The sequence below is a fragment of the Arvicola amphibius genome, chromosome 4 (assembly GCF_903992535.2).
Source record: "Arvicola amphibius chromosome 4, mArvAmp1.2, whole genome shotgun sequence".
NCBI lineage: Eukaryota > Metazoa > Chordata > Mammalia > Rodentia > Cricetidae > Arvicola > Arvicola amphibius.
Window position 1 is genome coordinate 154279146 of NC_052050.1, and position 16643 is coordinate 154295788.

At 50.7% G+C, this 16643-nt stretch overlaps 1 protein-coding gene across 1 annotated transcript in view; it reads right to left on the reverse strand.

Annotated features, from left to right (window-relative positions):
* The window catches only part of LOC119811649, a 31540-nt gene that overhangs the window by 11349 nt on the left and 3548 nt on the right, over positions 1–16643 (reverse strand). The window contains exons 3-12 of the mRNA XM_042054931.1: positions 15678–15702; positions 15484–15597; positions 13772–13912; positions 12746–12855; positions 12161–12284; positions 11095–11685; positions 9664–9788; positions 8256–8673; positions 6497–6657; positions 108–132 (exon numbers count right to left, since the gene is read on the reverse strand). Coding sequence (XP_041910865.1) covers positions 108–132; positions 6497–6657; positions 8256–8673; positions 9664–9788; positions 11095–11685; positions 12161–12284; positions 12746–12855; positions 13772–13912; positions 15484–15597; positions 15678–15702 — 1834 coding nt within the window. The remainder of the gene's footprint in view (positions 1–107; positions 133–6496; positions 6658–8255; positions 8674–9663; positions 9789–11094; positions 11686–12160; positions 12285–12745; positions 12856–13771; positions 13913–15483; positions 15598–15677; positions 15703–16643) is intronic.

Here is a 16643-nt window from a genome sequence, read left to right on the forward strand (position 1 = left end):
ATAAGATTTAAACCAGAATGTAATTAAAAATGTTTTCCAAAGTTAATCCTTTCTCTTAATTTCAATGTTAAGGAGTCTCTCCCATGATTGAAATAGAAATATCTTACCTTTGTATTTGTTCCAGAATTCATTCTAAAAGAAAAAAAAATATTTTAAAACACATTCGAAAAATAAGCAAACTATTTCACACTAACAGTAACCATCTCCAGTAACCTGCCTGGAGGAATGTTCCAGTACTTCTCCATCTGAAAGGGAGAGCTGCCAGCATTCCTGAGAGGGCCTATCTCCCATCTGCTTCAACACATGGCCCTTGATGAATATTGAAACCACATTTCAAGGTAAACAAGAAAAAGGCTGGGAGAAATAGCTCCATTTGTCATACGCTACGGGAGTATGAGCAGTTAACAGACATCCGTGCTCAAAATTAAGAAAAAAAATCACAGGCTGCCAGTCGTGTGAGAGGCAAAAGTATAAATTGCTAACTATCTTAACATAAGTCAAGGCCTATGTCACATGAACAGACAGTCACAGCACACACAGTCGGTCACAGTCCCACTCCCCATTCAGACCTACTGGGACCTCAGAATATGACCTTAACTAGAAATGGAACTTTGTGGATGTAAATTAGAGTCATCCTTAGGACCTCAGGTGAGGTCATCCAGGATCATCCAGGACAATGACAGTGTCCATCTCAAAGTAAAGAAAGGTCACCTGGAGCCAGCAGTGGAGAGAGGTCATGGGAGGTGACAACAGAGGTAACTGCCGGAGCCACAGCATAGAGTTTCTTCGGGCACTTCCAAAGGACCCAGCCTGACCTGGGTCCTGGTTTTGCATTCATTACCTCCAAATTTCAAGGGAATAAAGCCTGTTGCTCTAAGTCATTCTGCTTATAGAACCCTGTTATGGCTGTCACGGCGATGAATGTGCTGTCTTTAAAATATTTCTGTTTAGGTTGGAGCTACAGCCTGGAGGCGAGCACTCGCCTGGTTTGTGGGAAGCCCTTGACTCAGTCTCATGGGCGAAGAAGAGAAAGACAGGGATCTTCTAGATACAGAATATATTTTCAAAAGTCAAATAAAAATTGGGCATGATTGCACATGCCTGTAATCCCAGCACTTTGAAGTTGAGGCAGGAGGATTGAAGTTCAAGGTTATTGCTCATGTCACACTGAGTTTGAGACCAGCCTGGGTTACGTGAGTTCCTGTCAAAGAAGAAGGAGAAGACAAAGAAAAAAGAACAAGGAGGAAGAAGAAGAAAGAAGAGAAAAAAGTCCAGTTTTTCCTAATTTAAATGTCCCACAGTAAAATCCATTTTTTTTTGTGTACAATTCTTTGAACTCTAGTACATGTGTAGAGGTGTGTGACCACCCACACAATCAAAATAAACACAGCCCCATCTTCACCCAGCCCTTCCATCACAGCCCCCAAACCTGTCAAGTCCTGGTATCACCACGAACCTGCTGCTTTTTGATAAAGTAATGACTTTTAAAGAATCTCTGATAAATGAGATCATACATGAAACAAGCTTGTGAAACACTCTTCCTTCAGCATTTGCTTCCAGCATGTGTCCAGCTTCCTGTGTACCCGAGCCTGCTGCTGCCGGTGGCTAGCTCGGAATGTGCTTATCTTCATCCAACAGTAGATGATGTGCAAGTTCTTTCCAGCTTTGGGTAGTTAAGATTGGAGCTACTCTAAACATTTATGCATGGGCTGAGCTGTGGTGGCACACGCCCTTAATCCCAGCACTCAGGCAGAGGATCTCCATGAGTTTGAGGCTGACCTGGTCTACAGAATTCCAGGACAGCCAAGCCTACACAGAGAAACCCTGTCTCAGAAAAAAAAAATTATGCCTTATGTGAGACAGTTTTTATATGAAAATAAGTTTTTGTCTTTCTAGGTCAGTGCCCAGGGATGGTTTCCTCACAGCAGTGGCTCACTTAATATGGCAGGTAACTATGAGTTTGGATACTCCTCAGCTCCAGCCCCCACACCCAAGGCTCCGCCCATTGTCTGCAGTCAGCCACCAGCCGCAGCTATACTGATACCCTCTTATCAGTACAGCAGGCTTGGCCGTGCCTTTGCCTTGCATCCCCAGGCTGCCTAGCAGTGCGATGTCTTCTCACGGGCTTGTAACCAGATGTCATCTTTGGTGATGTAGCTGTTCCAGCTTTCTGTTCATTGAACTTACATGTTCATTTCTTCTCTTGGGCTACGAGCTCTTTACAGATTCTGGATCCTGTGTTGGAGGTGTGGGTTGTAAACACTTTTGTGGTCGGTAGCTTGTATATTCGTTCTCTTAACTCTTTTTCCCCCCATAGAAAAAATTTCAATCTGACAAAGTCCGGCTGATTAATTTTTCTCTTTTGAATTATTTTTGAGCGCCATGCTTAAGAACTCTGGCTAGCTCCAAGCCCGACATTTCTATGAAAGGTTTTTCTTGTTTTGCCTTTGGGTCTCTGATTTCGTTTGTGTTAGGTTTTGTTTAGTGTGAGGTTTGTCTTTTTAGGATAAAAGTATTTGAATACTGCTTCCACGTTTTGCCCTCCAGTTCACAGGTTGGAACTAAATGCTAGTATTTATAAAGGATGGAATCTATACACTGGTGAAGTCATATTCTTGTCTCCTCTCTTAAGGCTTAATCTTGTGTGGTAGGTCAGGGTTCTGGCTAAGGGACCACACCGAGAAAGATGGCTTCACCTTAAGATAATATGTTTTTCTTCCCACAACTTCTGCCCTCCTACACACTCAATATGAGCCACCATGAGGGTCAGTTGGGTCAGCCAACCCTTCTAAGTCTTGACATTACGAAGGCATAACTACATTTTTCTTTTCTTTTTGTTTGGATGCTGGCTAGAGTCTAAGTTGTACTTTTAAATCCCTCAAGCAATGGACTGGGCTTTCTTCTTCTTTTCCTAAAGCTCCTCTATCCACTGCATGACTGCCTGCAGCCTGTGGGTGTCCTCAAGACCAGCTTATTCTAGTGGTGTGACTTCTGTCCCTTTTCGTCCTCCTTCCCCAATCCAGACAACTCTCCTGCCCCTGGGTTGTCCTTTTCAACTCTAAAAAATTGTCCTCAGGCCTCCTTTGGAGCCCAGAAGCTTCTGTTTGTGTCTTGTAAATATTTAGTTTATTGATGGGCTAAGAACTCAAGAGAGGACCCAACTTGCCAGGTGTCATAGGGTAGCTTTGCTGGGACCCCTGGAGACTCCCAGCAATGCTTCTTCCACGGCTTTTAACTCTTTAGTCTGTTCTGCAACCCTAGATGACATCATATTAAAGGCTAAGGCTTTTATGTGGAGATTAGGTCGTGAGGGCTCTGCCATTGTAAGGTGACTGGAGACTATGAAGCTTTCATATGGCATTCCTCCTTGTGCTCTCCCTCCTTCCTCTAGAAGAGGGAGACAATGAGGAACTCCTGGAGGCAGACCCAGGGCCCTCATCAGGCCCCCAAACTGCTGCCATCTTGGCCTTGAACTTCCCACCCTCCAAATCTACAAGCCAGACTTCCTGCTGTTTGTGAATGCCCTAGCCTAGGGTATTTTGCTATAGCAGCACAGAGGGAGAGAGATGAATCCCACTTATTGAAGAAGGTAATTCCTTATCTATAATAGTTTACATTCATATTTGTGTAGCTATTTAAACAAATGATTAAATAGTTCCCACACTATGGATTTTCTCACTAGATATAAACCATTGTTTTGGTAGCAAAGAATTAAAGGAATTTCCCCCTCCTTCTTTCCTTCTTTCCTTCCTTCCTCTCTTTTCTAAGACAGGCTCTTGCTATGTGTTCCTGTCCAGCTTGGAACTTGCTATGTAGACCAGGCCCTCAAATTCCCATCAGTCCCCCTGCCTCTGCCTCTCGAGTTCTGGGATTAAAGGCAAGCATCATTACATTTGGGAATAAAAAGCATTCCTGATTCCCTTTCTCCTTTCGGGTGGCTGAAATGAGCCATGATCACCCAGTGAACAGCAACATAAGAACTCTCTTGTGGGCCATGACCTGCTGACGTGAGACGGTATCTGGTCACATGATCTGAAGGAAGCTTGCTCTCTAGACTGGCTCGCAGGGGTGTGTGCTCTACAATGCCCATCTGCCGCATTTTCCTCCTCATCTTGTCTTTTGTGACAGGAACCATATTCTCCCCTCATGTTGCCTGTATCTTCTAGAAACTCATGGCACAGTTGATACCCGTGCTCCAGTCATATAGGATGGGCCATGTAGAAGTTTTCACCTGTAGACCTGTCTTGCCATGGTCAATGGTCTTGGCTTGATTTTCAAAAGGCTCTCAGGGCTCAGTTTAAGCGTCACACGCTTCCTTCGTGACCTGTTAGAGCCCCCGAGAGCCATCCCCCCCGCCCCCGACTAGAAACATCCTTGTTTGTAGGGATAGAGGAATGTGGGTGGAAATCACCTCCTGCACTCCTTCCCTAACAAACCTGCTGAGGAACCTGGCTGCAGCTGGAGGTGGTGGGCTGTAAAAGCTTACCTCACGGAGATGCCGTGATGAACTGCATAGGTTTCTTCAGTCCTAAGAGGTTGGTTTCTGTCAGCTTCACCTCCAGGACTTCGTCATGCCTTTCCACCATGCCGATTCTCACCAAAGGTGGGGTAAATGGGTGGGCTTTCTGAAGAGTGTGTGATCATGCTACTACCCACAGGGTGTCTTACAATCTTCTCTGTGATTTCAGTGGGATCATAATAGACTACGTGGTCACGCAGAACATAGAAAGATTCAGGGTTGTGAGTCAAGCAAACCTCTAACCCCGGAATTGGCATTCCTGTTCTTAAGTCTATTCAATGTCGTTAACTACTTCAACCGTACACAGTAAATTTCTGGAACAATCCTCGCATCGGGTTTTGTTGAGTCAGGTGATGCAATACACAGATGTTTCTAAAAAGCCAAGGAGGATTTGAGCATGCATGGCGGATTCCTTCCTCAGGAAATCATCCATGCTCCAGTCTGAGTGGTTTCAATGGCATGGTGTCTTTAATATCTTCGGAGGGAAAGTGAGGGAGTGGTGCCCATGCAGCTTTGTAGAGCATGACACTGGCTCCTCCCACTCTTCCAGGGTCCTGACCTCAGTGCGCCTCCTAAGGCTGTTCGTTATTCCACGTGCATAAATGCGCCCTGCCCTCTCGAGCTGGCCTTGCCTTGTGACCTAGCCTTTCTGATGGCTTGAATATAAACTGTCCTACTAAGGCCCATGTACTGAACATTTGGTGTCCAGATGGTGGTGGTACTTTGGGGGGTTCTGTAAACTCTAGGTGGGGCTTATTTGGAGAACTAGGTGGTTGGGTGGGGGTGTCCTTGGCGGGATCTCAGATCCAGCTCCTTCCTGTCCTCCCCTTTGCTTCCCGTCTGCCATGAGGACCTGTCTCTTCTGGCTGCTGCTAGGGTGTTCTGTCTAAGATCATGAGATGAACTGATCACAGACCCTAAGAATCCTTTGATAGCGAGAGCCCTAAGACTTCATGCTTTTATCTGTTCTCACGGTGTTTAGTAGCAACCGGATGAAAGCCACTGGTCTGATCCCAGTCCCCAGGAGTCACATTGGCCTAAAGCCCTTGGTCAGACGGCCCTGGCTGCAGGTGGCTGAATTCCTAAACGGAGCCAGTGACTTGGCCTTGGTAGTTGAGCAGGTCTTGCTCTGTGGCCTTCAGTGGTGGCAGCGGCAGTGGGCCTTGTCGTTTTCACTTGGGTCCGGAAATAACTGCTTGGAATAACTGTTCCTCCCCCACTCAGCTCCTCCTCGGACCCCTTTGGGGACTCCTCTCATTAGTTCCTTCTTGTTACTTGGGGCTCACGTTTCCACCAGGCACTTGAAGACCCTCGTCTTCTGGGGGAGAGGAGCAGGCTCACTCCTGATGCGGCATGTGTAGGTAGTGATAGTGGTGCTGTGGGCCTCTTTTCACGTGTCTGCATGCTGGGCATGCTCATCTGAGTCATCGGGCTCCTTACCCACCGGAGAGGGAGGGTGGTGGCAACTGTTGCACATTTATCCGGGAAGCACTGATAGGGACCATGAGGGGATGGATATACAAACACACATACATGCATAATACACAATACATAAATACTATACAAGTACACACATATGCATACACATAAATATTACATGTGTACACATACACACATACATGCATATGTATGTTCGTGCACACATGTGTATTTATGGACATATATAATTTTCTTAGGTTAACTTAGGTTACGAGCAAGTTCTCATTAACTTTGTGTTATGTAGCATTTCTCCCCCTCAGCTTTTCTACTCATGAAGAGAGCTGAAGAGATGCAGAAGAGATCAAAATGGATGTCCTACAGGCAACAGTCTAGGATAATATACCTGGCTGTCTAACCCCTTGGTTGCTTTCCCCAATTACACTTCACAGGCTTGTGGGTAAAGGATCCAAATCTGGGCCAGCTTGGAACCCTGCAGCAGCCCAGGATGGCCCAACCCCAGCTAGAAAGGAACTGAGAAGGCCAGCTGGCCTGACTCACCGTCTTCTGAGTATCCTCGAAGACTTCGCGGGCCTCTTCATAAGAACATACTTCTTCCACACATTCTCTTTCCAGATTTCCCTTCTTCATCTCTTCAAAAAATGAGTTTGCCCTTGGAATCCTCGTAAGGACATTGTTGGCGCGTTCCCGGTTAATAAACACTAGCAGACAGAGAAGGGCGAGGGTGAAGGGACTTCACCTGTTCCCAGGTGTCCTCTTGCTAGGGCTTTCACACAAGCTTTTCTCCCTGCCTGGTTCATTCTTCCCTGGTAGGAAGATGACCCTGCCATTGTCAGCCTGGACTGAGCCACCTCTGGGTATGTCTGTGGGGTGTTTTCAGGTAGAATTGAGGGGGAAAGATGCTCTGTGAGCATGGGTGTGTCGCCACATGGCCTGGGAGCCTGGAGAGGAGAGAGGAGACTGGCAGGTCCAGCAGACCGTATGTTCTGGTTCTCCCTTTCCCTGCTTCCTGGCTGCTGTGAGGGGAACTGCTCCACTCTGTCACACTCTCCCTGCTGTGATGGATTGAGACCTCTGAGACCATGAGCCAAAAGAAACCCTTCCTCCCTAAAATGGCCTGTGCAGGTATTTGGTCACAGTGATGGAAAAATGACCGGTGTGCCCAGCTGCACACATGGGTCACTCCATTGCATGTCCTCCCGGGAGGTCCACCATCCTGACCACCTCCACATCTCTTGGACCCCTTGTCTTGTGCTGTTTCTGGGCATAGTACATGGCTGTTCTATGATATTATGTATCTGTTGGTTTGCTGCTGTCACCTCTCTGGGAAAATAAACATATGTGGTGCATCTGCCTGTGGTTATAAACATAGGTGGCCCATCTGCCTGTGGCTATTCCTAGGTCTAGAAACAATGCTGCCTACTAAGCCCCTGTCCAGTGAATGAAGGCACCTGGTCGGGTGTCTGCCCTTCTGATTAAATCAGTCTCCGTGAATGGCTTTGCTGGAACACTATACCCACACCCTAGACAGTCACGCAGACCCACCCTGCTGGCAGCCATAGGTTCTGATTTGAGTAAAATCAAGATTGGCAGCAAGAAATTAAAACACGGCAATGTTGTGAACACTCGTCCATGGGAACCAGCAAAGACTCTAATGTCCTGACACACGACATCCTGCTGCCCAGTCTTGGCTGTGTGTTTTGTTGCTTGCAGCCTTTGATTTTCTGCTGTCCTCAAACATTGGGTTGTCTCTGTGGCACTGACCTTGTCAGTTACTAGCAGGCATTGACCCATCGACTGGGTATCAGGTTTGCCAGCGGCGCTTTCCTCAGTCAGAACCAAATGAGTGGGAAGTGCCCCTGTGTTGCTGAGGTTGTCCTGGTGCAAGGCCAGCTCTGTGTGAGCGGAGCCTGCTCTGGAGCAGGTCTGGGGGCTGCTTGTTGCCTGTTTGTACAACCTTGTCTTGTGCAGTCTGTGGCCCAGCTCAGCTTCCCAAGGTTGGGAGCCCCAGTTCCTGTCTCTCCCGTGCTGGGGTGACTTTATCTCCTTTGTTTCTCTCTTTCTCCTTATCTCTGTCCTCCTCTCTCTCCTTATCACTGTCCCTGTTCCGCTTCCCTTCTACTTTCTTCAGGCCTTTCACTCCTTGTGCCCTGCATGAGTAGTCGCAGCTGGCCCTAACTATACCAGCAGAAGCCAGCCTGTGGCTGGGTCAGTGCACCTACCACCCTGCCCTTCCCACTACCCACCCTCACGCCCTCCTCCTGGGCCACTCTACAGTGTGAAGGGCTGGAGCACTTACAGCTTCTTCCAGGTGACAGGAGGCTGGCCAGGGCAACATAGAGCAGGCTGAGTCTCAGCGGGCTCCCCATGGTGTGGTCAAGGACAGCAGCTGCTGGGACAGGCTCAGGGGCAAGGTTCACTTGCTCTGGGCCCCAGGTGGCCATGGTCCTCCTGCTTATCTCAGCCTCCTGATTGGAGCCCCAGCCAGCAATGAGGTCAGGGGACTGGGAACTGTGGACACCAGCCCCAGCCTTTTCCGGGCTGGCTATCCTTATCCCAAACTGCCTGGAAGGGCCTGCTTTGCACTGAGAGCAGTTATAGAGCTTCCTAATACTCACCCTACCTCCTGTTAGTTGAGATGGGGATGAGGCAAAGCCTGGGTACCAGGGCACATGTGGGGTTTGCGCCCAAGCCCTCAGTCCTCTGGCTGGCCCCAGCTAACTCCAGGCACAGATGTAAGTGTGGCTTGTGTATCCCTTGGACAATGGCTATGTAATCTAGTCGTGGAAGCAGGCCAGGCTGCTGGGGGACAGGAGCCCTGAACTGCTGGTGTCTTGACACAAGCTCTCTTCTCTGATATGTGACATCCAGGAGAGTCCACAGGGACCCAAGGCACACATCAGGGTTGGTAGGAGGCAAGGTGTCTGTCCCTGCCTGTCAGGCCTGCCACTTCCAACTTTGGAGGATGGAGAGTATGTGAGCGGAGGTTTGTTGTTTGGTGGTCATGGCCACCTCTGCAGAGCCTATGGTTTATACCTGGAGCTGGTTCTGCAAAAGGGTGGCCATTTTCCCTCAGTCCTGAAAGAGGAGGCCAGAGGAGGACAAGTCATTCGAGGACTGTAAAGGTGGAAACAGCTTTTCGCCCATGCTGTGGTCATGTGACTCTGCTGGGAGTGTGTATACATATATGGGGGCTGCTCCAGGTGGTGGTGGTGGGCGGGGGTGGGGCAGTTTGCCCTGAGCCCAGAAATCTTTCTTGGAATGTCAGACTTAGAGGTCCTGAGCTTGTGGCCCACCACTAGGAGACACCCCTGTGCCGCGCACAACGCCCGTCTGTGCTCTTTGTGCTACCATACATTCGTGAGCTTCAGGCAAGGAGCTGGAGGTTGAAACACACAAAGACACACAGACAGAGGGACACGGACCTCTAGTCACTGGTAAGAAGCCCTTTATTCAATAGCACCACGGAGGCTTATATACCCAACACGGTCAGGTGGGCCAACAGGTGAAAACCTTAACCTCTGATCCTCAAGGCCAAGGCAACACGTGCTCGTGAAGCAGAGCTGGTAAACAACTTTGACACAGCTTTCAGTAACTCAAATCAGAAGGAAAGTAAAGATCTCTAGCAGGGAAGAGCAGCTGGAGGCCAGGACTCCAAATGGTCCTAACACCCCTGGAAATTATCAACAGCAGCAGCAACAATGAACCTTGCAGATTTGTCCTGTGAGGGGACAGTGCTCAGCTGTCCCCACCTTCTCCATGTGGACCAGACTACTGGCACTCATGCTGACCCAGTCCTTAGAAACCTTATCTGGTGGGGATATTTTTGAGCCTGGGGAGTATGCACATCAGTGGGCAGAACGGTATTGTCTACAGCCTGTGCCACCTATGGTGACAGGTTAGGCAATGGCTCAGGACTGTGGCTGCATGCACGTAGTCAGAGATTACTGGAATGGTGCTTGCCAGATGTCAAGGCTGGTGCAGGCTTCTCACCAGGAAGTCACTGCCGTTAATCAGGCTGGGTCAGACTGCAGCAGAACTTGGAAAAGATGCATGTGTTCTGGTGGCTGTCAATTGGTGTCTGACCTCTGCCCTGCCTGGCGATGCCAATGTGGAGGTCTCAGTGGCTACACTGAATCTGTAATGGCATCAAGGGTGGGGTGGTGAGGTCCTCATTGCAGACATGTGGCCTGGGATTAGGTCCTTCCTTTGTACCTGGCCCTCTCTCTGGCCCCACTCCCAGGACTGATGATTGGAAAATAAGCACATCCTGTGCTGACCACACCATCTTCTGGGAGCTAGACCCTCATGTAAATCCTCTCAAGGGCTCCTAGTGCCATCTCAGGTCAGCTCTGTGAGCTGGGTACTTGTGTTACCTACTAATGGCTGGAGACACTGAGGACAAACCCTCTCAGCTCCCTCTCAGCCCACTGTCCCTTTCTTCCCAGGGAGAACAGCCCTGCTGATGTGCATCTGACTCCATCGGAGGCTCCACTCAGGGAGTTAAGGTCAATCCAGGGGGACAGCAGGCATCCCCAAAGTGTGCTGAGGTCAGCCACTCACTGCCGGGCAGGCGGGAAGCAGTGAATGGCGGGAGGGCACACTAACTCAGAAACACTCCCTTGGGAAACCTGGAAGAATGATGCTGCACGCTCAGAAGGTGTTTCTCGTTTAATTGAAATAAAGATGGGGTACTCATGCAAAAAAGAAAAGAAATGAAAGGGAACAATGGTGCAGATGGTGTATACATTGTGAGTGCACACGCATGTTCTATATGCACGTGTGCACACTGCAGCACTGCAGGCAGAGCACATGCAGATGGGAGGCAGCTGCAGGGAGGCAGCAGCAAGGGCTGGACCTCATCTCCCTCAGGACCACCCTGCCTCTTTGGGCTGCCCGTCTGTGGCTCTACCATCCAGTCCCTGAGTGTCTTGGTTAGTCTCTTATTCAGATCCCTCTTTCTGTTTCTCTTCCTGTTTTCCTCCCTCTGATACCTCTCTTTCTGCCCCCTTTATCTCTTCATCGCTTTCTCCTTCCCCACCCCCAAGAATAGCAGGAGACTCCATAGGATTTGATACAAAACAGCTCTACACAGCAGCAGCTTCCTCCTCGGGAAAGGTTGGGCTGTCCAAGGAGTTACAGTAGCTCCACTTGAAAAATCCCGACCTGGGGCTTGGAGTTCATGAACTTGATCAGCCATTCTGTGTACCTGGAGACCCTGGTGTACACTCCAACGTGGCCAACAGCCGCACAGCCCTCCCCCCAGCTGACCACACCTGTCAGGTACCAGGTGCCACGGTAGTGTGTGGCGTGGGGGCCGCCGCTGTCGCCTTTACAGGCATCCTTCGTGCCGTCCATATAGCCAGCACAGAACATGTTGTCGGTGATCTGGGGGGTGTTGGGACTGTGCTTGGCGTGTTCCAGGCAGTCCTGAGTCATCATCCGGGGCACTTCGACAGCCATGAGCTCCAGGGCTGTAGCCCCGCGGTCCAGCAGCTGGCCCCAGCCACTGACCCTCGAGAAGCGGATTCTGGAGAGGGTTCTCTCGGAGAAGGCCCTTTCGGGCAGACACAGGGGTACCACATGGTCAGTGAAGGTCACAGGTTGGTGGAGACGGAGCAGGGCAATGTCGTGGTCGATCTTGCCTCGGATGTACTTGTTAGGAATAATGACCTGTCTGACCCGTCGTACCTGCTCGGTCCCATCCTTCTCACTGAAGTCGTGCTCACCTGAGAGGAAGCCACTCCACTCAGGGTACATACCCTACCATGTGTGCCCATACACTCACACAGAACTCTTGCTTGTCTTGGCCCTTGGGCCTAGAGTATGTGGACAGGGATGGGGCCAGTTCAGCCTCTGGTTTCTGGAGGATTTGTATTCTTCCCAGGGTCCCAGGAAAAGCCTGCACAAGGGCCCATTGCAGTTATGGAGGGAAGGTTGCCAATGGGCTGAACCTGAGGCCCGGGCACTGAGGGGGCGTGAGGAGTGGATGGGACCCTTGGCACCCACTCTGAGAGGGGCAGGATAGAAAGAGAAGCCCCAAACCTCCCTCTGTTCCCTGAGGGAGGGAAAGCCCAGAGGACAAGGTGGGTTAGCTCCAGTATGGCCTTCCTTGGAGATGTCATCTGGTTAGGGAGGCTGACCCTGAGCCACAGACATATGAAAACGCCCTCTGTGCAGAGGCCAGGAACAGGCCATACCTACCCATCACCACTGTTATGTTCCTCCAGCTCCTGATCGTATCGAAACAGTGGGCTGCAGACACAATCCACGTACTGTCCAATAGGACGGCCCCGCACAGCAGTAAGCCACTGTTTTTCAGCACAGCCTGGGTGGGGGCACACAGACACAGAAAGTCACACCAGGAAGCAGCTGGCTTGACAAGATTCCTGCCTGCAATACAGGGCCTCTGAGGTCTCAGAGCAGCTCTGGCTTGGGTGGCCCTGGTATACAACAAGGATGCTGGAGGATGGGGTGAGGTACACAGGCATGTCCCCAAGTCACCTACCCTGGCATCTGCAGACCCTGCTGGTTTTCTTGCATGGAACGGGCCTCAATACTTGTTTTCTTTCTCTTCTCTGCACAAGTGTGAGTGAGTGTGTGTGTGTGTGTGTGTGTGTGTGTGTGGTTAGGGGCATACCTTGGGATATGGGTGGGGTGGAGGCTGGCCCACGTTCCTTATGTGTAAATATGACCCAGTTTAAAAGTTCTACACCCCAGGGCAGAAACCCTGAAGTCAGGGAAAGCAGAGCTGGGGAAGTGGGGTCTGCACAGGATAGAGAGCCTTACCTGCCATGGACACTCCCCTTTGGGGCACACTTTGCCTCCCACAATCCGGCCTTGGGGGCCGCTGGAATTTCTTTTTTCCAGAACAGGTATTTTCCCACATGGATACTCAACTGTATGAAATAGAAGTCAGGAAGAGGGGGGTGCTGTGGTGAAGGTGCTTGTAGGTAGAGGTCCAGATGCAGCTGGCCCCTGCCATAGCTCCTACTGGGGACAGGAGGGGGCTCAGAGTAAAGGAGATGCTTTTCTCTAGGGTGGGCAAGGAGGGCTATTGCAGCAGCTGGGAGAGGAGACAGACACTGGTTTGGGGGAAACTAGAGCCTTATTTTCTTGTTGTGGTCTGCTATATCTTCATAGGGAAGACACTGCTCAGGTTTACTACAAGGCAAGTGATGGCCTGTGTGAAAATGTGCCACCCGCACACGGCGACATGTCATTTTGACCTCACTCCCATGTCCTCCTCCACTGCACAGTCCTTGGGTAAGAAAGAAGATTTAGCTGTGGTCCACTGACCTTCCAGTTTCATGGACCAGGCTGGACTTATCCTCTTCTGAGGAACTTCAGCTCCAGGGGATCTGACACCTGACCTCTGCAGGCAGTGCACACGCGTGCTGCTCATACTGACCCTGTCCATGTGCACACAATCTGTCCTAAGTCATCCTTTGTTCTTAACTGTGCAGCAGTGGGCATATTGGCCAGGTGTGCCTAGGTGACTCCCAGGTGTGTCCTAAAGATGTCCAAGTTGGGTGTTAGAGGAGATGAGGGGCCTCATGTCACTCCTGGCCTGCCTTCGATGGCTTGCCTTGAGAGAGGGCAGGACGCTGGCCCAAAGTTCCAAGCTAAGAGCTCCTAGGCACAGTGTCATTCAGCTCTCTATCCTCCACCTCCCAGTCATTCAGTGTCTACAGATGTTTGCTTAGCAGGGGTCTGGCCTTATTATGCATCTTTGACCTGATAACTTGCCATAAACCAGTGAAGGTGACTGGCTCTTCAGAGTGTAAGACAACACCAGCCCTCGGGACCCCTTACCTTTTGGTTTGCAGGACACCCCATCTGGCTGCAACACATAGTCCTCATGGCAGTGGCAGGTGCACTTGGCCCCTGGATGGTCAGTGCAGTACTGGTCACAGCCACAGTTATCATTGGCACAGATCAGCTGCTCATTCTTGTCTGAGGACGGGAGAAGTCAACCTGAGAGGCCAGCCATGATGGCAGTGGTTCCTGTCCCCTGGGGAGACACTGTGTAGCTGCAGATTATTGAGGCTTAACTTGATGTCACCTGCCCTGGGAACTGATCTGGAGGGAGAAGACCTGGAGCTGGGAGTTGCACATCTGAGCAGTCCTGACAGCTGCAGCCTCAATGGCATTTGGAGGATGCTAGGCTAGTGTGTGACGGCTACCCCGCCCAAGAATCTCAGGCTAGTGTGTGACGGCTACCCTGCCCAAGAGTCTCAGGAGAAGCTAGTGTGTGACGGCTACCCCTATGTGGTCCAAGAGTCTCAGGAGAAGCTGGGAAGGGTTCTGGAAGTAAGCAAATATTTCCCAGGGACAGTAAAAACCCTCAACAGAATGGGAGACTGACCCATGGAAGGGCCAAAGGGAGGAATTGTTCTAGGGCCAACCTTCAAGACCGTGTGAGCCACCCAGGTCCTTGGTCCATTCAGCAGTGCAGGACACCAGACCTGGCTCAGCGAGTCCTGAGCTCCAGTATGGAGGCCTGACCCGTGGGTCACAGTCAGTGCTAAGACGTACAGGCCGCTCAGGTCAGTGACCTTCTGTGAGCATCTCTCCTTCCTTTACTCTCTCTGGCTGGCCTCGTTCTGATGAGAACAGGAGGCAGCTGACAGCAAGAAGAACCCACTTGGGCGACAAGGAGCCCTTGGTCTAAAGAGAGGAGACTTTTGCCCCCACTCAAGAGGCGACTTTGGGGGATCCTCCAACCAGAATATTGCTGCTTGTCTGGGGCTGTGGGCCATACAGACGGCTAGCAACGTATGACTGATGGCAGGCCATGGTCCCGGGAGGCGCTGGACATGGGTCTTTCTCATCTACATGTGTGCACACCTAGGCTTGGGGTTAAAGGGCTTCCTAGGTTGGTGATATTCCATAGTACATGCCATTCCAGAAGAACGCAGAGCTGCCTGTGCGAGTCCACAGAAGAGCCCAGCTGGAAGGAAGCCTGCCCTGGCCTCTTCTATGACACAACACTAGTGTGTAGCTGCAGCCAGTGGATTCCATGAGGCCCACTAGTGAGCTGCTGGGGCCAGAATGGTTTGATGGTCTCCAAGCTTAGCGCTAGTTTGATGTTTCAAAGCTGGAAAAAAAATACCTCACACCTTTAAACCAGCCAGTAGAGAATGAAGTCTACCCAGTTGGCTTGCCTGGTGGGGACAGAAGCTGGACGGTGACATAGGGATTCTCCCTCAGCTCTCTCCAGACCACCAGAGTTCCCAGGACAGGGAACCAAAGGGGACACTGAGTCTGACACCCAAAATCTTAGACTCACTCTCTCCAGACCATGAGAGTTCACAGGACAGGGAACCAAAGGGGACACTGAGTCTGACACCCCAAATCTTAGACTCATAAATCCAAGGCTCTCAATTTGAAGAGTACTTAATGTCTCCTGGATAGATTTCCCAGAGGGGCTGGATTGATGAGGCTGTTCACCCTGGAAGCAGGCACCCAGGCCCTCCCCCGCCCACTCCATCCTTCTGTAAACTGAGGCAGGACTCTGATCTCACTCTTCTCACAGTTCCGGCCCTCAAAGTCTATGAGGCAGAAGCAGATGTAAGACTGGAGGTGGTCCTGACAGGTGCCCCCGTTCTGGCACGGATTCGAGGCGCATTGGTCCCCATCTGTGGAGGATAGGTGGGTGTTAGTGTCATGCAAAGGAGGGCTCTGGGGGAGGGGCACAAACCGCTTCCTACCTACTCACCTGTGTACACGATCCAGAACTGCTTCTGAGGGGGGAGAAGTAGCAGTTAGTGTCCCATGAAGGGAGCTACGGGTGGGGCTCCTGATACATGGGCCTCTGTGAGGGTCTTGGGAAGCCATATTTCCTTTGGAGATGAGGAGGGCTTATCTGAGATTGATGTTTTCTATGCGCTTTCTAGAGACATCTAAAACCACAACACAGTTGCCTCTCCCAAGGCAGAGCACCCGGGTTCTGGCCCCGATCCTGCCTTCTCCAGCTGTGGCTGGGAGCTCTAACTGTGGGAAGCCTCATTCCACGAGCACCCTGGGCTGAATGACAAGGAGGAAGTGAGCTGAGTACCAGCATCCGTCCCTCGCTGCTTCCTGGCTGAATGCCCTGTGTCTGGCTGCCTCAAGCTCTTGCTGCCCCGCCTTCCCTGCCTGCTGTGATGGACTTCCTCCTAACTATGGACATAAAGAAGTCTGTCTTTCCCTAAAGAAGTCTGTCTTTCCTTCAGTTATTTCTTATCAGATTATTTGGTCATAATGAGAAAAGTAACTTCTACAGGTTCCCTGTGTGAGGTGCCCCATGCATGTGAGGACACTTGTGTTCTGTGTATGAGGGGTTCTCATCCCGTGTGATGTGTCCTTCAAGGTGGCGAGATACCCCATGAGAACGAGGTGTTTTGGGTGAGGTGTTCTGCGGGTGTAAGCTCTCCTGTGAGCCTGAACTTCCTGTGTGAGGCCCCTTGAGTGTGAGGACTCTCGGGAGACAGGTGTTCTCTGTTGTGAGTTGAGGCCTCCTATGAGTGTGAGGTCTTCTGTGTGCGTGTGAGTGTGTGAGAGAGATGTTCTGGGAGAGTGAGATGTGATCTTGACTCAATGCTGGTGAGGAAGAAAAAGTCCCCTGGAGAACGAACAATAAGGCTCTCATAGTAACTCCAGGAACGTGACCGACTGTTTTGTTTTTCTAGAGACGGTGACAAAA